This window comes from Corvus moneduloides, chromosome Z (genome assembly GCF_009650955.1).
Source record: "Corvus moneduloides isolate bCorMon1 chromosome Z, bCorMon1.pri, whole genome shotgun sequence".
Taxonomy (NCBI): domain Eukaryota; kingdom Metazoa; phylum Chordata; class Aves; order Passeriformes; family Corvidae; genus Corvus; species Corvus moneduloides.
In genome coordinates, this window is record NC_045511.1 from 54,027,027 (window position 1) to 54,047,715 (window position 20,689).

The 20,689-nt window shown below is 42.9% G+C and overlaps 1 protein-coding gene across 9 annotated transcripts in view; it reads left to right on the top strand.

The window, feature by feature from the left end:
• MCTP1 (multiple C2 and transmembrane domain containing 1) overlaps nt 1-20,689 on the top strand; it is a 236,581-nt gene that overhangs the window by 721 nt on the left and 215,171 nt on the right. The window contains exon 1 of one of the 9 annotated variants that reach the window (XM_032096448.1): nt 138-517. The exons of the other annotated variants lie outside the window; for them this stretch is intronic. Coding sequence (XP_031952339.1) covers nt 377-517 — 141 coding nt within the window. The 5' untranslated portion in view covers nt 138-376. Of the gene's footprint in view, nt 1-137; nt 518-20,689 lie in introns of those variants that run through there. 9 annotated transcript variants of the gene reach the window in all.

A 20,689-nucleotide genomic window follows, 5' to 3' on the forward strand; every position in this document is an offset into this window, starting at 1 on the left:
CCTCTGCGTACAGGGTGGGGAGGTTGGGCGGGAGGGGTGGTGATCCCCGGGGAGGGGAGAGGAGGCGGGAAGGTAGCTGAGGTAAGCAGAGGCGGGAGGGAGGGCGACCGCTGGGGAAGGGAGCTGAGGAGAGGGGAGGCGAAGGATGGGCACGGCTGAGTCTCAGCCTTCCTCCCGCTCGCTCGCTCTTGAGGAGTGTCCTGCGCCTAGGCGGGGAAAGGCTCGGGGCCCGCCCGCATCCCGCGTCGGAGCCCTGCACTCCCCCAGCACGCCGTGACGGGCGGTGTGGCGGCCCCGAGCCGTGGGAGCACCGCTGCTAGCGGTGCCCGTGCTCCGGTGCAGGAGCGACCTCCCTGAGACCTTCATTGCATAAACCATGCAGAGGAAAGGTGTCTCGGAGGCGGGAGTTAGGCTGCCCTCGCTCTCAAGCCTTTCCCCAGAGGCCGCCTCGCACGTCTGTGAGGGCCGTCTCTGCTGGTGTCTGCTCTTAACACGTGCAGCAGCGGCTTTTCCTCAGGTAACCTTGGCTTTTTTCCTTATTTGGTTATCCAAATTTGAATTATTATGTATTTTAATTTCTGCAAGACACACAAACGACCACTGGTACACATTTAATAGACGGTACGTAATTAATTGGCAGTTATATACTGGGTACTGTCTCATGCAGCTGTCAGTTCAGTCTACAACACCATCATTCTGGTTGTTGGGAGAAGGCGGTAAACAAAGCTGTAACTCTTCCATCTGTCAGTTTTTAAATTACGTGGTGAAGCTACTGTTGATAGGGGCTGCTGAACCTTGGAATAAATTTACTGCGAGAAAAGTGCAAAACATGAGTATTTTTGAAGCTTGTATAATTGTAAGCAGTCATCCACCTTTTTCCACGAATTACTGACTAATGCTATATTATTATAAATTGTCTTATGTCATAACCAGGGAGAAATGAGTAGCTGAAGTAAAAGTCAGTCTCTGTGTGTTGTCAAAATAGGCTGTATAAATGCATTTGGCTGCTGTCAGAGCTACAATACCGATGCTTATGAAGAGTTATAGTAGTTCTGCAGCGATTTGCAAATGTACCTTGAGGTTTGTGGTATTAATGTCCCTCTGCAGAATTCAAAGGAGTTTGTCTTTACAAACATGGGACGTAGACCTAACTTTATGCCATGGGGTTGCTTTGGTTATCATCACTGGCCTGACTGGAAACTACTGTGGTTATCCCTTGTATAACACTTGTAAAGGGTTTAGATCATTGCTTATTGAGGTGGAATTATTGTGACAGGTGTCTATAGAGTGCGCATTTACCTGCAGTAGAGAGTCCCTTCCTCCCCAAGACCCTTGCTCACAAGAATGTATTGCACATTTTAAGTATTTAAGTATTATTGTTCGAGACTACAGGACATTATTTTGCTTTAAAGACTGCTGAATTTAACAATATGAAAATATGGGACTTTCTTCAGTGTTGTTCTGCTGTTGTGTTTAGTAAAGAATTGTAAACCTTTATTTACAAAACATGTCAAGAGTTTTTTAGTTGTGAGAGCATTACTCTTGTTTAGAACAAGGTACAGTCATAGCATTTGGAAAGACTACTGCTAGATCAAATCGAAATGGTACCCAGGGTTTCTAACACTTGTTTTTAATTGGCAGGATTATGACTGGGTCCTCCAAGTGGTTTCTAGTATTAATTTAGGCTGTGCTTGCATACCAAGTATGCTGGTTTTGATATTAAATAAAGCTTGTTTGTGTGTTGGTGAAGTTTGCAGAGCTGATGATCGAGTTTGTTTCAGAGGGATGACCTGAAACAGAATGGCTTTTCTGCTATTTCATAATAAGCACATTCACTGCTTTTCTCAACTCTGAAGTGTAATCTCACTTGGGTTATTAAATCTAGTTTAATTCAACAGCTTCATTGAGTTATAGGATAGTTGGGGAAATAAGACTCCAACTATAAAGCATTGTTGATTGTCTTCAAGTATGCCTGGTACTCTTCAGTGATCTGTTAACAGAGCAAGTACCTTCCACTGTGAGCAGCTGGAGTTTCCAGTTCAGTGTACTTCAGGAGCCAAGTCTTGCATGCTTATGGGCTGCACCCCAGGGCAGTAAAGTCCCTGGCTAACCTCAGTTACGGCATTTACACCCCTCTAAGGATTTGGGATTACATGTCTGGTAGCATGCACTTGGAATAACTTGCATTTTTCAAATCCAAGTTTTACTTACAGCATGTGCTGGTTTTAACAACTGCAGGGAACCAAACTCCAAAGCCACTCCCTTTCCCCCTGTGCCTTCTGAAAATGGAGGGACAATAAGAAGAGATTATGAGTTAAAATAATAATTTATTAAAATCACAATAACCACAGCAGTACTGTATCGAGAAAAGTATACAAAAAGAGGGTGTCCCACCCAGGAAAGGGCGTTTATCACTGGGAACAAAAGAAACAATGCTTCTCAAAACAGTGCCTGGTATGGTCCCCAGACAAAGGCAATATGGCCATGAGAGCTCCGGTGGCTTAATGGTCTCACCTCCCTGGCCCAGTCTGTAAAGAACGAATAAGGAGGGCAAGCAAACCTCCCAGAAGCTTGCACCATGCTGCCGCCTCAGACTGCTCCAATGGTTAGGTTCTGCACAGCCTTCTCTGGTCCTGCCACCACTCACTCGGTTCTGCTGGGGCTTGGGCTCTGAATGGCTCAGCTGAGCTTGGCTCTGTGCCGCCACTTTTCTCTCTCCTTTCTTCTAATTTTCCCTGGAGCAGTTGTCTCGGACTCGGCATTGCTGTCCTTCAGCACATCTTAAAGCCACAGCTTAAAGGAATGGGAAGGGGACTGACAGTGGTGAAGAGGGGCTGGGTCCACCTGGCTGATCCCAATACCTTCTCCCTAGAGAGAGCCAGACAAGATGGTGCACTTCCCTGCCTGCTCCTTGGCTTTTCCTGCTGGGACTGCACCCCCAGCGATAATGTGTCTGGTATGGAATAAACAGTGTTAAAACCTCCATCCCATTTTCTCTGTAACCTGGACAGAGCAGCACACACTTCCAGCAGCGTCTGGATTTTCATTGTCCTTCATTGCAGCCTTACATGTCCAAAGATAAAAATAATTGTATAACAGAATCATAAAAATGAGATTAGATTACCTAAAAGTAAATCAACATAAAATTGCAACTTTCTTTAAAATGTATTTTAAATTTGATTGAAATAGAGAGCAAACAGATGCTACTGCCTCTTTTGGATCAAGACAGTCAAATTTTTTAGAAAATCTGCACACAAAAAGATGTACTACGTATTTTAAGGGAGATGGCGGAGAGAAATAAAATCCCACAATAAGTCAATTTTTTTGTGCTTTTAGGCTGAAATCGGTGAAAAGGAGTATATGTCAGTGGATGGAAAGACTTAAAATGTAAGATTTTATCTTGGAATGCAATTTTTTGGCATAATCAAGTGATTTAAATTTAATTTGAACTCATTAAAATGTGGTACAGCACTATTGCATTGGGTATGGACAGTCTAGCAGAGACCTAGTTTTTACAGCTTCTGTTGCATTGAATAGGGTTAGTATCTTGGTTTGAGTAGAGCTGCACACTTAAAAGTGTATGTAGTCTTATGCAAACAATACCTATTAGATCTGAGCACTAAATACTAACCCAGTTCTTTGCTGAAGACTGAATACTTCTTGGAGCTGTCTGTGAATATATTTGGAAAGGGCATTATACATATTTATTGGCAGGAAACTTAGGTTTCTTTTAAACAGTAACTGAAGTGTGTGTTTTTAGGACAAAGAAATGAACACATGCAATTATACATCATCCTTCTTCCAGTTTCCAGAGACTATGTGACAAGTTTCCTTGGGCGAGCTTTTCATAACTTTCCATATGGCAGCCAATCATGGTCATGTAGCTGAGAGCCACATGTGTCCTGCATCCTTGAAGGACTGAGATGATGGTGATGGATGCCTCCTGGGGTGTCCCCTGAACAGGAGATGACAAGAACACTCCAGGAGGAATGCTTCACAATGCTTCCAGCATCTTTATGTGGTGCCATGGCCCAAGGCAGTGAGGCAAGGGTTTTTCCACTTGACCCTTTTAATTTTCATTTCTGTGCCAGCTGGAGCTTGAATTTATCTGACAGTGCCTGTGCCAGCATGGCCTTTCTCTTGAGTGTGAGACATAGCTTTGCATGAAAAGTTTTACGTCACTTGTGTTTTGTCATAGCAATTTAGTAAAAACCAGGAGGGTGGAAATACCCCTGTTTCTTGAGATTTGCAGTGATAAAGACCCTGCAAGCGTTTCACTGTCTTAATCGGAGAACATGGGTCTGGGCATGTGTCATACTGAATCAACAGTGAACATGAAGAGGGCTTAGGAAGAGGGTTTCTTCCTAAGAGAGAACTCTTTGGGCACCTCTCTCCATTGTGTTTTCCTGCAAGATAATGATCTGATAACAACAAATTTTGTGACTTCTTAGAATGTGTCTGGGTTGATCCATTGCACTGAAAGAGTGGACAGGTTCTTAACTCTTTCCCCCAATGTTTCCAATTTTGTGAGTGGCTATGTGAATAAATTGGAGATGTGGGAGAGCACTGGGCGATGGCTAGGGCTGCTGCTCAACCTCTAGGCTCTTAGCCATAAGAAACCAAGCTTCATTAATTTTGTGACACATGGAACTATTTGTTTCATTAATAAGCAGGGACTGGAAAACAATGGTGTAGAATATGTAATACAGACTGATGAGAGATGAGATGAAGTGAGAAACTGGAGATGCAATCAGATACAGGGTCTCTCCTACTCTTACAAATAGTGGGTAGTTATTGGTCAATAAAGTTGATGTAAGAGGGTGAACTGTGCGGCAGAAGAGGAGGATCTGCAGAAAAAAGGGGAGTTTAGTGAGCTGGGGTGTATGAGGAGAGGTTGCACTTTCAGGACAAAGAGCATTGCCTTGTACTGAGATGCTGGGAAAGAGAAAGGAAATCGTAGTGAGTAGAACGGAGTACCAGTTGAGCTGTGAGGAAGCCTGAAGAGAGGGGATTTTGAATTTAGTGTGCAGTGGGATGCAGAGACAATGAAAACCAGAGTGGCATACCATGCATGTTTCTCTGCCTATACCAGAATAAATCTATAACTGGTTTAGAGCCATTTGAGTCAGTGAAGTTACATAAGGGAAAAATTTGGCTTGTTTTTTATAGTTGGTGTACATCACAGGGAATGATCTAGCCAATGAAGGAAAAAGAACAAGAAAAGACAAAAGGCTGAAATGTCAATGAAAAGCTATACAGATAATGTCACCCAAGAGAATCTTAATTGCTACTTTAGTTAATTTCACTGAGAAGGATGAAGGCGGTGAGAAATTTTGGAAACTGCTGACTGTCAAGGATTAATTACCTTTTCCTGACATAATGCCAGTACAAAACAGAAAGAGTTGGAGAGAACTAATTTGCACAGATATTTGGAGCATGATTTGAGAGCAGCATAATTCTGAAAATTAAAAGGGCAATATTTTAGAAATCAGGAGAATGCTTGTTTTTAGGGATGTGGTCACTGACACACAGGGAATGAGTAGATGAAAAAATGTTTAGGCTGGATCAGAAGACCATGGAGCTTAGTAAATTACACAGAAATAGGCACTAGGAGAAAAAGCTGTTGCTAAAGTTTGTTTCTTATAAGAAAGCTGTTGAAGCTGATTAAGGCTGTATGTTTCTCATAACAAGAGTTTAATTAGACATCTGATTTTGTCAAGGGATGTTCTGCATTGCCCTATTTTTTCATGGTATTAATCTCTAATACAAGGTTAATCTTTCAGCCATTTGAGATGTATTTATCTGTTTCTTGTGCTCTGTCTGTATCTGATCAGACTGTCCATCTACAGTATTTTAATACAGTGTACATATATTACTGGAATAGAAATCAAAATATGGCACAATAGAGTTGTATTTAATTATATCTTGAATGACCTCTGCTTAATTAACTAAAGAACTGCAGACTTTTCAAAGTGAGCTACATGATTTTTCAGAATTGGCCAGTTTGCATTTATCCTAGTGTGAAATAATTAGATATTTTAAAGTGAACTAATAGCAGCTGTTGACTTATTGTTTATCTATAACCTCATTTAAACCTTTTTTCTTCTTCTTCTTCTTCTCACCCTTTGCATTTACTGTTCATATATAAAGTTGTTCATAGTAAAATAATTATATTGAGAATAACAGATGTTTGGAGGATAGGAATTGCAACAGTCCTTGCACTGAAAGATCAAAAAAATGCTTATTTGGTACAAGTGACTCTGCTGTGAAGTATTTCAGGTTCAGGGGTTCTATCTGGATTTCAAGTGACTGTCAAAACTCTTAATTCAGTGTACTTCATGTGTGTGTTTCATAACCTACAGACCTGTGCTGAACTTTTAAAATTTAAAAATACAAATACCTAATCTTGGTTATAGCATTACACCTTTTTTCCCCCCAAGAAATGCTGAAAAACGTTCCTTCCCTCTTTTTGAAATGTTGAATGCAGAGAATTAGTCACACTAGTAAGACTTACCATCAGTTGCTGTATTTTTGCAAAGAGAATTACTTTCTAGTGTATTAAAAAAATATGACAAAAACAGTTTTAAAACTGCCACTATGTAATTTAGCACCCAGCTTTATAGGAAGTTCTAAGTTAACTGGTTTGTCTTGGGTTATGTGCTAATAAATGAATAGATCCAAGTATCCGTTTTTTATTGTTTTTACTTTTTGAATAAATTGCCTGTCTTGGCAAGATGACTGAGTACTCCAGTGATCTGAAGATTCAATTTGCCTTTTCCTCTCTAATCTTGCCATCTATCCTAGATCTTGGGTATTACAAATGTTACCTTCTAGGGAATTTTAAGAGGGTAGCTATAATGTAAGCCCTGAAGCTTTTAAGTTTAAAAAAGAAATATTTTCTCTTGTAAAAGAAGGCAGAATTACTCCAATTTTTATCTATGGTAGACTTAATTTATCAAAATGACAAATTATACCACCTTTAGTCCGATATGGAGGGTCTTTTAATGTGATGTTTGTTCTGTTCAGTCTGTGTTCCATTCAGTGTATTTCTGTAATGGTGAACTGATGACAAACCATAGCAAGTGCACCAAAAATGATCCGTCTGTATTTTTGTATGTTGAAGTCTTATGGGGTAGGTGATTGTGCTGGTTTGAAGGTAAACTAGCAGGAGCAATTAACCCCACACAAATACCTTGTGAGAGATTTCAAGTCGGAGTTACAATTTAATAGGAAGATCACAATAAAGGCAGAAAGTACAGAAACAGTGGCTTAAACTGGCAAAGTCAGAGTACAACCTGGCCCCTGTTGATCAGGGGTGGTGGTTGTAGTCCAATTAAGCAGTAGCTGCAGTGCTGTTGAAATGATGGTTTTGGTCTTGTCGAAAGAGTGGTCCTGTGGAAATCTGGGTCCCCCCTCTGGATGCCCATTGGTGGTGGTGGTTCTCGCAGTCCCAAAACTCCGGTTATGTACGGTCGCATTCAGGCAGGAATGTTCACTACCTTCTCCAGGGTGGGGAATTTCACAGTGGAATGATATAATCCTCTGAGTCATGGGATATTTTGCGGAGTCCTTTATGTCCTAGGTTGGTACAGCTGCCCTTTGGGGCTGTTGAGCGATTATGGCCCATTGGCAGAGATGACAGCCTTAGGCTGCTGGGTGCCGTTATCACAGCTGAGTCAATATGTGAAGACAAAGAAACGCTGCCCTGCCACTCAGGGTTTAACACCCAGTTTGCAGCCTGGTGGGTGGGGTGTGCACTGAGCAGCTGCTGCAAAATCCACCATCAACAATTCATCAGGAATAATGTAGATGGCTGTGGAATACACAGTTTGTCTACTCCCATATGGGCACTCTTTCTTGTGTAACCAGAACAGTGATTCATACCTTGCCAGCAAGCCAAAGGTTTCATACTTTAAAGGCTTAGGAGCCATGATATACCACCACTGTCAAAACACCTAGTTTTGAAAGGTTCAGACTCAGTGTGAGAAATGAGATGTGAGATCTGGGGATTTTTGTCAGTAAAGGCATCTCATGTTTCATATGAGTGACTTTTTTGGTGAGGAGGAAGACTATGTGTTATCAAATAATTAACAAGGATGGTGAGGAGTCTTGTTCCTTTGTGCTCTGCTTGGATGGTGCTGATTTGCTTTTCTTTGTATCTTTTGACCAAATAAAATCACATAATTACAGAGTGGATTGTGTTGGACGGATCTGAAGGATCATTTTAGTGGCTTGTAAGATGAGGGGTATAAGTACTGTTACATGGATAATTTGACACAGAGGGATTTTTTTTTTCATAATTAGGATCATACATCCTGTAATATATTGAATTAGCAGGATTAGAATGTGTCAAGTTGTCCTAGTTTTGGCCAAGGACAGAGTTAATTTTTTCGCAGTTCCCATGAGGGGTTGTAGCTTGGAGCCTTGCAGGCACCTCTGGGTTGTTGTGCTATACCATTCATATCATCTCAGTGGGCAGGAGTAAGGGATTTACACTTCTGCAAAGAAAGGAGACGTGGCTTTGGCTGGAAGAATAAGGCACCACGTGGAGGATTGCTGCCACTTTGTTCCTTTTTTCTGGGGAGCAAGCAGTGACTGCAGTGGTGGGGCGGCTCCAGCTGTGACTGTGGTGCAGTCACATCGGGTTGAACTCAGTGGGCATTTTCCATGTAAGTCACCCTCTCCTATAGTGTTGTTACTAGTACTGTTACTGTTCTGTTTGTTTTGTTATCAGATTGCTGTTTTCCAGTAAATTGTTATCTCAATCTATCTCTGCCTTTTGTTCCTCTCTAACTGGATGCACAAGGCTTAGCTTCCAGCTGGGTTTAAACTAATGTTTAAACGAAGGGTTGAGATAACAGTAAGTCTGTTCAGAGCCTGTTGGAAACAATTTTGACATAAGCATTTGTTGTGTTAGGTACTGAGCCCCCTGGTTACAATGTTGCTTGGTCCATGCATGTGGGTGTGGTAGGTAACTCATACATTTCTGTTTGTATTCCTCAGGGTGCTCTTTTTCAGAATGGGGAGAGGGATCAGGATGGCTTTGTTGCCGTACTGCGTGATATCATAATGCATGGCATGGTAACGTCAAGGGCAGCGAGGGTCATTAGGGATGTGTGTTCAGTGTTGCTCTTCTGCCTGGGCCTGGGGTGGTACCTCTGCGAATTCATTAGTAGTTGTACCCAGTCTGGGGGGAGGAACAGGGGAAGATAATGCAGTAGCCTATGGGCCAGTTAGCACAGGACGAGATGTAAAAACGTTCTACGGTGCAGCCAGGGAGAATGGCCCTTCCTGGACCTCTGGTAAAAATTACCCACAGAGACTCAGCAGTGACCCTTGGGTTTCTGGAGCTGGGGATACAAAGGATCCGGCCTGCTAACCCCAACTAAAAATGAGATCCTTGCAGTTTACTGAAATGGTTTGAGCTGATTCAGAAGTGATTTGTACGAAAACATAGCTCCTCGTGGCATCCTGACTGGCAGTGCTGGGCTGGATGTTCAAAGGGAAATTCCCTTACACACATCGTGCCACTGATACTACATGGAGTAAGTGGGTTGCTCTGACCACCCAGTGAGCTCAAACAAGAAACCACCATTGCTCAGAGATCTTGGAAATTATTGTGAACTGCCCCAAAGGTGAAAATTTTGGTTTGTTATCAGGAGAGGAGAAGGAAAAGATGATATGTGCTGAGGATGCCCCACCATATAATCAACTGCCAGAAAATGAAAAGCAATATGCTGTATTGTAGGAGTACCTTGAAATTGGAAAGCTACGTTATGGAGTCCTACATGGCAAATCACAGAAGCTATGGAGGGACAAGGTAGATCAAGGCAGGTTGCAGAGCTGAAAGCCATCCAGCTGGCTTTAGATATTGCTGAATGAGAGAAATGGCCAGTACTCTACCTCTGCACTGACTTGTGGATGATAGTAAATGCACTGTGGGAGTGGCTGGACCAATGGAAAAAGACCAACTGGCAGCACAGAGGTAAACCCATCTGGGCTGATGAATTATGGCGAGGCATCATTGGCCAGGAAGAGAAGTTGCCTGTAAAAGTACATCATGTAGGTGCACACACACCCAGGAGTCGGGCTACTGAAGAGAATCACAATGGACATGTGGATTGGGCTGCCAAGATTAAAGTGTCTCGGGTGCATCTGGACTGGCAGCATAAGGGTGAATTGTTTCTTGCATGGTGGGCCTTGGGTTATCAGGAAAGGGAGACAAAACAGAGATGGGCTTGTGATCAAGGGGTGGACTTAACAATGGACATTGTGTCCCAGGTTATCCATAACTGTGAAACATTTGCTGCAATCAAGCAGACCAGGCAGGTAAAGCCCCTGTGGTATGGTGGGTGATGGTTGAAATATAAGGAGGCCTGGCAGATTAATTACATCGCACTCCCACAAACCTGCCAAGGCAATTGTTAAATGCTTACAATGGTGTAACAAGCCACTGGATGGCTGAAGATGTACCCTGTGTCTCAGACCACTGCCTGGAACACCATCTTGGGCCTTGCAGAGCAAGTCCTGTACTGACAGAAAGGACCGAGCTGGACAATGAAACTAATATAAAAATGTCTTACAGAGACACCAGAGCCAGAGAGCACGGTATTGTGGATATCATATTCCCTGTCATGCAGCACCCTATGGGAAAGTTGAATGAGACAATGAGTTAAAAACCACACTGAAAGCAATGGGTGGTGAGACCTTCACACATTGGGATCTACATTTAGCGAAGGGCACCTGGTTAGTTAACACTAGAGGCTCTTCCACTTCAGCTGGCCCTGCCCAATCAAAACCTCCACTTACTGTAGAAGGGGATAAGTTCTCATGGTACATATAAGAAATGTAGGGAAAACAGTTTTGATTAGTTCTGCCTCCCATCCAGTGGATTGTTTTTGCTCAAAGATGTGGGTGCACTTGGTGGATAATGCAGAGGGTCATGGAAAGACGATGTGTACCTCAAGGAGATTTGATTCTTGGTTGAGAACAGTCTGTAATGTTGAATTGTATATGTAATATTGATTACTGAATGACCCTACCACTATGTGCCATAACTACTATGGACAGTATGTGGGTGGGAGATGCTGGAGTGGTTCTTGGAAGATGTTTTTTACAGTTGATATCTTGCTACCTGCTTCTGACCTTAATGAGTTTGGTTGTTTTTTATAGTACAAAGTGAACTCTCTATAATATTTTCATGTTATCATTTAGCAAGACAAAGCCAATAAGAATAAAGAACTTTGTTTTTTTAATGAATACTTACAATTTATTCTGGTAAATCCTACCAGAAGCTTCGACTCAGAAATTTCTTAAGTAGGAACAGGTTGAGTCACCATTTTTTGATGTGCTAATGCAACACAAAGAGTTATTTCTGTCTTTGAAAGTTTTAAGTAGACAAGATTTAGTAAGGAAAAGCAATAAACTATGGAGGAAATCCTGACAGTAAGCAAGACCAAGATTTCTGACAAAAGAAAGTGCAAAGAAGAGCAGGGAAGGTAAAAGTGGTATTGATAGAAACTTGGTAATGTTGAGACGGAGGCCTATGTGTGCAGCTTTAGGAGAGCTCCTGCTGGTTGTCCTGAAGGATTTGAAGGAGATAGTGGAAAAAAAAGAAAAATTCCAAAAGCAAAACCAATTGAAATAAGCTTACAGCTTCACTTTGACCTATACCATGCTTGAGCAAGCAGCAGAAATCTGCAGGATTTATTTTACCAGTGAATGAGACAGCCAATCTAGCAATGCAGGATTTTTTTGCAGTGTAGGATACATACATAAAGACAGGAGATTGATTTCTGTCTACCGTAATCTATTCAGAATCTAGGTTCCAGAAATAAATGAAGGAATTTATAGAAAAATGAGAGACTGCTTGTTTTTAATTGACGGGAAAACAGGAAGAGTCTGTGTTTTAATAGCAAATAGTATAATTTATCATTTAATTCTGGAAAATTGATAAAATTGAAAATTCTGCAATACCTTTCGGTAGTATGCATTATTAAATCCTGGAAGAAATTTCTGGAAGAAATAGAAAAAAGGACTCCAGTACTTGAAGGTAAATGTCTAAAAATAAGTATGTGGTATTAGAAATGAATAGATTGGAACACATTTAGACTAAGAAATCTGATACGATAGACTCAAGAAAAAGGTATGTACCCTAAACTTCAGTCAGCTGTTTTAAAAAAAAAACTTTTTCAGAAATGTGCCTTCTCACAACTGCTATTACTAAAATCTGATATTGTCAAAGCATAAAATAAGTTAGAAGAAATGAGAGCTATTTTGCACATTTTTGTACAGATAAATACAAAGGATTTCAACATGGCAATGCTTTTATTATTTAAAAAAGAAGTTTAGAACTTTGTTATGCAAATAATGTTTTCATATGAGTAACTAATCACTACTTGGCATTGACTTTCCTTTGTTGAAAGTGTGAACTCAAAACGCTTTTCAAGTATTTTCTTTTTGTTTGTTTTTTAAGGTAAATGTATAGAAAAACTAAAGAAAGGAAAACCTGTAAGCTTTAAAGGAGATTTTTTCTTAATTCTTACATTAATATTTTAAAAAGAAATATTTTAAAAAGATATTTTATATCTTCAGAAGAACAAGCAGCAAAATCAAGGGATTCAAATGATCCCCTGGTAGTTAGACTTTCATGAGACATTTGGTACCCTGAAGACTGGGACATTTTTTGAGTAATATAAACAGATATTTGTCATATTGGAAGTTCCTCTTTAATTTTCAGACTGCTTTTATCTGCCTGAATTCCTGTTTCTATTTGCTCAGATCTTTCTGAGCTTATTTGAAGGTCACAGCTGATGTTGATCAGCCAGACCAAAGTAGGAAGTCAGATTGCTGTGCGGAATGTGAATGGCAGAACTTGTGCCTGCTTTGCTTTCAAGACAGACATCATTCAGACAGTGTTGGGAGTATACTTGTAAAATTTAATTCCACTGGCTCATGCTAATCTTAGGTTTTTTTGCCTACAAGATAAGTGAAAGTATTTACCTTGGCTGTAGAACTGAATGAGAGAAGATGTGGTGTGTGAAGGAAGAAACTCTGTTATGAACATGTATATATGCATGTGTGCTTCCAGAAGTATTCTTGGGGCTTTAAGGAAATGTAGGAAGAAAAAGCCTTGAAAAAAGAGTGTGGTTTTAATGGGTTAGTTGAAGTAATCGCATGATCTGCCTCAGATGAGAGCCTGTGTGAACTTTTCTGTCAGAATGCCCCTCCTCACCATAAGTAACTTAATAATTTAATAATTGTTTCTCTGTTTGGTGTATAGGGGGCTTTGTATTTATTTAAAAAATACTCTTCCCCTGCACTTTTCCTGTGCTGTGGTAAATCTATTTGGTTTGTGTAGGTTCCAGCAGCATTAAGGCTCTTCTGTTAATAGGTAATGGATTTCTGTGGGAGGGATGCTAATTCACGTGCTGGGAAATCTGCTGGGAAACTCCCTGAAATCATTTCACCAAGTCTTGTCTTTCTGCTTCTATGGTAATACTATACTTTTCTGATCAATGTCATGGTGGTAAAGGCAATTTAATTATTAAACATCAACATCTTTATTGAGTATTGTACCTTCAACAATAAGGATATTGGCTTGGGTTAACCAGCATAAGTACTGCTGCAGGTTCTCTTGGCAGTTTATCCAGCTGGGGCTAAATTTAGCTCCACAGCTGAGCTACATAGGTAGCTTGAAGTAAATCTCAGCCAGCTGCAGCCACCAAGGTGCATGATACCAAAACCCGTACCATTTTGGAGGCATGATTCTGCTTTTGGAAAACTGTACAGCTTATGGTTTAAATGATAATAAATGCTGCACTTTGCAGTGTTGCATCATCCAAAATGAAGTGCAGTACAAATCTGCTTCATTAGGTGGAACAGAATTTCAAAAATAGCCATCTTTCCTTAAAGGAGCAAAGTCTTCCACTGTAGAAGTTTTAATTTATGGCTTTGACCTCAGCCTAATATTATGTACATATTTAAACAGGTACATAATTTTAATAATAATAAACAATAATTTTCCTCATGCAGTACGAGTGAGTACTTTTATACCATTTGAACTTGGAAACTAGATAACCTAATGACCTCTTTACTAACTAACCTAACCTAGTTCAGATTTATTCCATTGAGACATTTTTGGCTCTTCCACGTGCAGATTTTTTTTATTTAAATAATTAAACAAGTGTGCGTGTGCATTCTTATCACAGAATCATCTAGGTTGGAAAAGACCTTTGAGGTCATCAAGTCTAACCTACGACCCAACACCACCTTGTCAACTAGACCACGGCACTGTGAGCCATGTCCAGTCTTTTCTTAAACACCTGCAGCGACTGAGACTCCACCACCTCCCTGGGCAGCCCATTCCAATGCCCCATCACTCTTTCTGTGAAGAACTTCCTAATGACAAACCTAAACCTTTCCTGGTGCAGCTTACTGACTGTGTCCTCTTGCCCTAAGACTGTATCCTCTTGTCCTATTGTTTACATGCAGAAGTATGCGTAAGGTGTTTGTCATTTGTGTACATCACTGCTACGACAAAAGAAACTTGAGGTTTCACTGCACTTCAGTAACATGGCATTAGGAAGTTTGTGTCTCTTCTCAGTGGCAGTTTCATGGTTTTATCAGTTATTTTCTGTGCTGCTGTCAAACTCTGAATCTGAATATCTTTTGTGCAATCACAAAGGGAAATGGTTTATCACAGAACTGAGGAGTAAGAATGTATGCCCCGTGCAATGGCAGGAGAGCAGTGTCACATACCACCAGGATTCTCTGCCTTACACAAAGGCGTTTGCTGATGCTATTGTGTAATTTAGGTGTCTGTGTTTCATGTGTGTACTGTGTTTATTATTATTAATAATAAGGGGATTTGCTTAAAGAATGAGGACATTCTGGCAAATCCTTATTCTGTTTGGGAGAAGTGTTCTGTTCACCAGTAACATTTCAATGTATCTCAGGTGTAGTGGAGGAGACGCCAGCAGCATATTGTCCTGAAATGTAAATTAATATATTAAAAATACACAGTTGGGTTGCATTTAGTGGTAAAATAGTGCCTCATCTTGCAAATGGAGAAACTGATTTACTTGTTTCTGGATGAGGGACAAGTGACATAACTTTAAAATTGCCTACATTCAGAGGCTTTGTGGACAGTGACACACCAAATGCTGTGGGTAATTGGACATGGAATTAGAAGGTTGCTTTTTCTGTATGTCCCTGAGCAGATGGCCCTTTGGATGAAGGCAGAAGACTCTTGCAATAGCCTTCTTAAATTAAACAAGGAGCAGGAAGAAGAGCGTGGCTGTCTGCCGCTAAGAAAGTGGATCTTGTGAGGAGAAACTATGTTAAATAGGCAGGTTTTAAACACAGTATTCTTATATGTCTAGAAAAAAATGAAAAATCTTTCAGTGGTTCTAATATAGAAAGGAAACTCTGAGGTAGATGCCATGTATTTTACCAGTTAGTAAGTATCTCACTTCTGTAGGCAAAATCCAGTGGTTGTAGTGATGGCAAGTTTTTCAGCCATTGCTTTACTGTCTTGTAGCATGTTTGGGGGAGATGGAGATCTGTTGTGGCAGTGATACATGTGAATAAACTCTTATTGTTTCAGTTGTTTTTAATTGTATCATTATGTAATTGTTCTGAAAGAAACACCAATGTGTTATGTAAGTTATGCTTGCTCATACTAATTATCTCTTTCATTAAACTTACTAGAAGTCTATAAATAATTCTTTTAAGAGTGGTTATAAGTAGCTCTTTTATGTTGCCTGTCACTTCAGATTAATATCAGTAAAATTAAGTACTAGTTGCTTGTCAGAGGAGAAAAATTGTGGATTTCTAGAAAATATTTCCAACATGCTTTTCAGGTAACCCTACAGCATAACCCAGCAGACTGTTGCCTAGTGACTGAAGAGGAACACAATACTAACAGTGGTCAATAAACCAAGCTGTTAGTCTTCCCAAAGTGTATGCTGCTGGCACTGGAGTTGTATTGCTATTTCCATCCTTTCTAGCAAATGAATTCTTTTATTGTTTTGGTTTTTAATTATTTTTATTGTGATTGCAGTGGTTATTTATAAGTGAATGACAGTGCTTTTACTGGCAATGTGTACAGTTTCAGAAATGTCATCCTGTACCTTAATGAGCATCAGTAGTGAATAGTGTAAATATCTCTTTCAGTGCCAACAGTGATATTTCAGATAACTGAAATTGTTCCTGAAGCGCCCACTAAAATCCTAAATGACTGCGAGGCTGTGTGCACCTTCCAGCCAGTGCTAGCTAGCCAGATGCCGTACTTGGTTATACTTCTATGATAAGAAGCTGTTTGATCCCCTGTGAAAAGTGAAAGCAGTCATGGGGTCTCAAGTACTGCTGCTATAATTTCTGACTTTTTCTACTGTGTTCCTTATTTATTTTTAAATATCAAAATGTTTATAACAATATCTGAAAGAGATACAAGAACAAAGAGATTCTTGAAGTATTAAGTCCGATTAGAGTACTAGAGAAATGAATGAAATGTTCATGAAAATTAAGAAAAAGATCTCATGAGACATTCAAAGGTACCTGAAAGATGAATATATAAAAATAACTTAATCTTGAAAATTTGACTGCAGATTTTTAAATTGATTTTATGCTTATTCATTGGGTTTTTTTACATGGATTCTAACAGAACAAGCAGATTGCTTTTTTCCATTGAATGTTTTGCTGGTAGGCACAATTAAGCAACTATTTGAATCACCAGGTGGCATTTTAGATTCGTACAGATCTGTGCTTCACCTTACATTTGTATAGGAAATTCATCATGACTAGAATTACTAGATAGTGAATGTGGGCTAATCTAAACACCTTCTGCTTCATTGCTGAAGATTCCCTCTGAAGGTTTTGGTCAGCTCTTTTAGTCTTTGTGTTCTTTTTCTGGTTGGACTATACTTGTGGTGGCCAGTGAACATACATTACAAGAGATAGAGAGTTTTCAGTAAGACAAGCCCCTAGTACCACAAGAACCACTTTAGAGTGACCAGAAAGGCTTCTCCCAGGACGCATTGTTCTATTATGTGAATCTATCCCAGTCTGGATTCCCCGGTTGGCTGTTAGCCTCTACCCCTTGTCACTCCCCCAGAGTTCCCCATTGGTCCCTGTTCCCCAGTCCTGCCTGAGGGAGGTATCTTTTCAGCTTTTTACCGGCTAGCGCTTGCAGTTTAATGCCTTACCAAGCCTCGAGCAACAGTAGCTCTAGCACTGGCAATTTAGCATTTTAGTAGCTCTAAAATCGGTAACTGTATCAGCTGCAAAGCAAATACCTCTAGCGGAAGCAAAGAGGGAGAAATGTAGCTCTCGGCTTGCTCAATTTCCCGCAGTTAGAAGCTTTCAAAAAGAAACAGACGACAAGAGATGTTTGCAGAAAGAGTAACAGAGAGAGTAACAGAGCCAAAAGAGAACGGGGCCTCCCTCGACCTTCTCTTTTATTCGGAGAAGGGGAAACGGGAGGACTGGGGGTGGACCCGGAGTGACCGGCCAATGAGACACTGCTAAAGACACTGCCTTATTTAACTCTTTGCTACCGATTATACTACTGAACCCACCTGTGCATCCGTGGGTGCACGTGGGACCCCACGGAGCCGGGCAGGGACGGTATTAAATGACGCCTCAACATGGACAGCCTTGGACCATCCCCAACAGCGTCTCCAGTAGCTCCTGGATTTAAGTCGCATTTGAGCATCCATAGCCCTAAAGAAACCTCTTGAGTTCAATCAGGGGCTTGGCAGGGAAGACCAACAACCTTCTGGGGAAAGAGAAGACTGGTCTAAAGTTGGTGGACCACCCTCAAGACTTTTATTTGACCCTCTAAGATAATATGGGTCACTTTTGTACCCTTTTCTGTTAACTGCCTTTTATCTCGAGGGTTGGGAAGAGAGGGAGATGGGGGCAGAGTTCTCTCATCTCCTGCGAGGAGTTTTTCTCCCAGTTCTAAGAGTCCGTGTTCGGGAAAAATTATCGTTACACCAGCGAAGGTTTGAAACATTTTGTTCAGTGGTTATTTAAGCAGTGGTTAATTGAGTATTTAAAATGCTTTGTGCGATGGTTGTTTATGTTGGGAAAAGGTTAATTGCTTTACAAGTTAGTAAAAGCTGTTGGGAGTATCGGAGAACAGTCGGGAAATGTTAACCCCAGTTTAAAAAACTCGTTGCCGCTTTCCTCTCCCTGCACCCCTGTTCCCCCTGCCCTGCTTCAAGGGAGACCAGGAGATAGATTCTGCCAGACGGCCCAGGGCTGCTACCGACTCCCTGCTCTCTTCTGATCTCCTGTGTTCCCTGTCTGGGGTGGTGCTGGCCAGGCCATCCCGGCTTCTCCCCCAACCCTCTTCCCTGTACCCACGTTCCCTTGAGGAAAACTTTTCACTTGAAGATTTTTCTACCTCAAGTTTGCTCCAAGACGGTGGCAGCAGTCAGACCCACAATCCCAGCTTCTACTTCTATTTTTAATTCTCCCGCCTCCACTCCCCTCATCCAGGATGGCGGAGGCAACGTGGTGGGAGTGGCGGGCTTTTCGCCCGCACGCAGTCCCCCACCCCCGCCTGCTCCCGCTTGGGTTGCCACGCACAGTCCCTCTTCCATCCCTGGCCCCTCCCACACATCGATATGTGTTGCTTTAGGCCCTTCCCCCTCTGCCGAGAATCCCTTCCCAGCCGCAGATCTTGCCTCTCCCTCCTGTGTCCCTCTCCCCTCCATCCCTGGTCCCGCTCGTGAAAACCAACCCACCTCACATTCCCACGTGGCTGAGACCGAGAGTGGGGGGGCAGCAGCCCAGGAGACTCCGGGACGCCCGGGGACAGCGGCACATCCACGTGCGCTGCCCTGCCTTCCTTCCCCCTCTTCACAGCCATAGTGGGTTTGTGGGTGTGTGCGCTAGAGCGCGAAGCGATGCGAGAGCTGCTGCAAAAATGCAGCGCCTGCACCTGCTTCGTGAGGGGAGTCTGCGAAGCGTTTGTGCCTGCAGGCTCCGAGCCCTGTGCCGGAGCAGCTGCTCCTGCCAGGCTCAGCCTGCCCCTAAGCATCGGCTCTGCGCACCAGCCAAGCTGGCTTCGGGCCCCAGTAGCCCCAGCAGAAGCCACGATCGAAGCGGCAAAGACTTCCCTGGAAAGCCCACGGGGCCACCCCGGCACCTTGACTCCGGCGCGTTCCAGCTGTGGCTAAAAAAGTCCCGACCCAAAAAGGCAGCATTCAGGGACTCTCTGAGAGGCTTGAGACAGCCTGACGGTACTAAAGACAGAGGGGGTCTAGTGGCGTTCGAACACAGACTGAAGAAGCGATGGCAGCTGTGGTAGGCGCTAGAAAAGCCAGACCCCGCCGCTCTCAGTCTCCCCAGTGGCGCTGCAGCAGAGAGGCAGTGGGTGCCAGCCCCCATAGAGAGCTCTAAGGCAGTATCTGGCAAGCAGCATGCTCAGCCCAGACAAAGGGCTGGTGGCCGTCCCCTTTGATCTTCTGTCTGACGCCAGACCTTCCTTCCCCTGCGGCAGCTTAGACAGGGCGCAAGCTCAGCCGATTTTCTCCCCTGTCGCTGCTGCCGCCGAGTCCGCCCACGACCCGCTGCTGGCCTGTGCCTGGCTGCCTTCCCTCGCCAAGGCGGGAGCACACAAGCCAGCCCTGTAGCTAGCCCGGGACGGAGCCCTGCACGGCTGCTTGCTGTGGCTCGCCCTGACTGCCCACGTGGTGCGGGAGTTGAAGTGACAGTTTGTTGTCATTTTCAACGTAGTGGACTTGGCTTCCCCCGCTGTAGCAGGGGACTGGGGCCGGCTCCTGGGGAGACACTCTGCCCCGGCCCCCCCCTGCTCCCCCCGGCCGCTCCTTTAGTGTCATGGCACTGCTAAGCCGTGCCCTTCCCCCGCCCCCGCCGCTGCTTCGCGAGTGCCCTGACACTACCAAGCCACTGCTGCTGCCGCTCTGCTTCTCCAGCTGTGAGAACCCCACCCGCGTGGTGTCTTTCATGTCAGCCCCGGCCCTGGACACACCCTCTGACTCTGTGCTGCAGGAAAAGCAGAAAAAGAGGGGAGGTCTCAGAAGCCAAGCTTTAGGACCCTTACTGTTCCCAGTAAGCTGCGAGACATCGTGGGGGAGGCAGTGGACTTGATAAACTGGCTTGTGCAGCTGGAGCACGCAGAACAGCCGCCAAAGAAATAGTGACTTCTCAGATTCTGATGCTGAATGTGAAGATGAAAGGACAGGGTTGAAGAAGCCAAAGGCCACAGATGATACCTGGAAACTGCCAGAGAAAAACAGCCCTGCACCAGCCCAGCAAACACCATTCCTGTGGACACGCCAACCAAGATGAACAGGGCACAATAAAAAGACCAGAAAAAGCCGCTGCTTGGAAACGGAGACGATGCAAAACAGCACCGATATCCATCACAGAAACAGACACGCCATCCCGTAACCAGAACTCCGACCAACAAGACTTCGACTTGATAAGTTGGACATCTGTGGTGTCTCCCCATATTCTACCCCATTATGTTGCTTTCCCATCAGTTAGTTTTCCCTATCATCACTCCCCGCTTGGCCTTTCCCGCAACCACACTCCCCAATACTCCTATTGAGATGTTTTCTGTTAACTTACACCCCTCTCTTTGTTTACTACTTGTTACACCATTCCCCTTGAAGTTAGAGAAGGGGGGAAGGGAAAGGTCCCTCCATTTGAA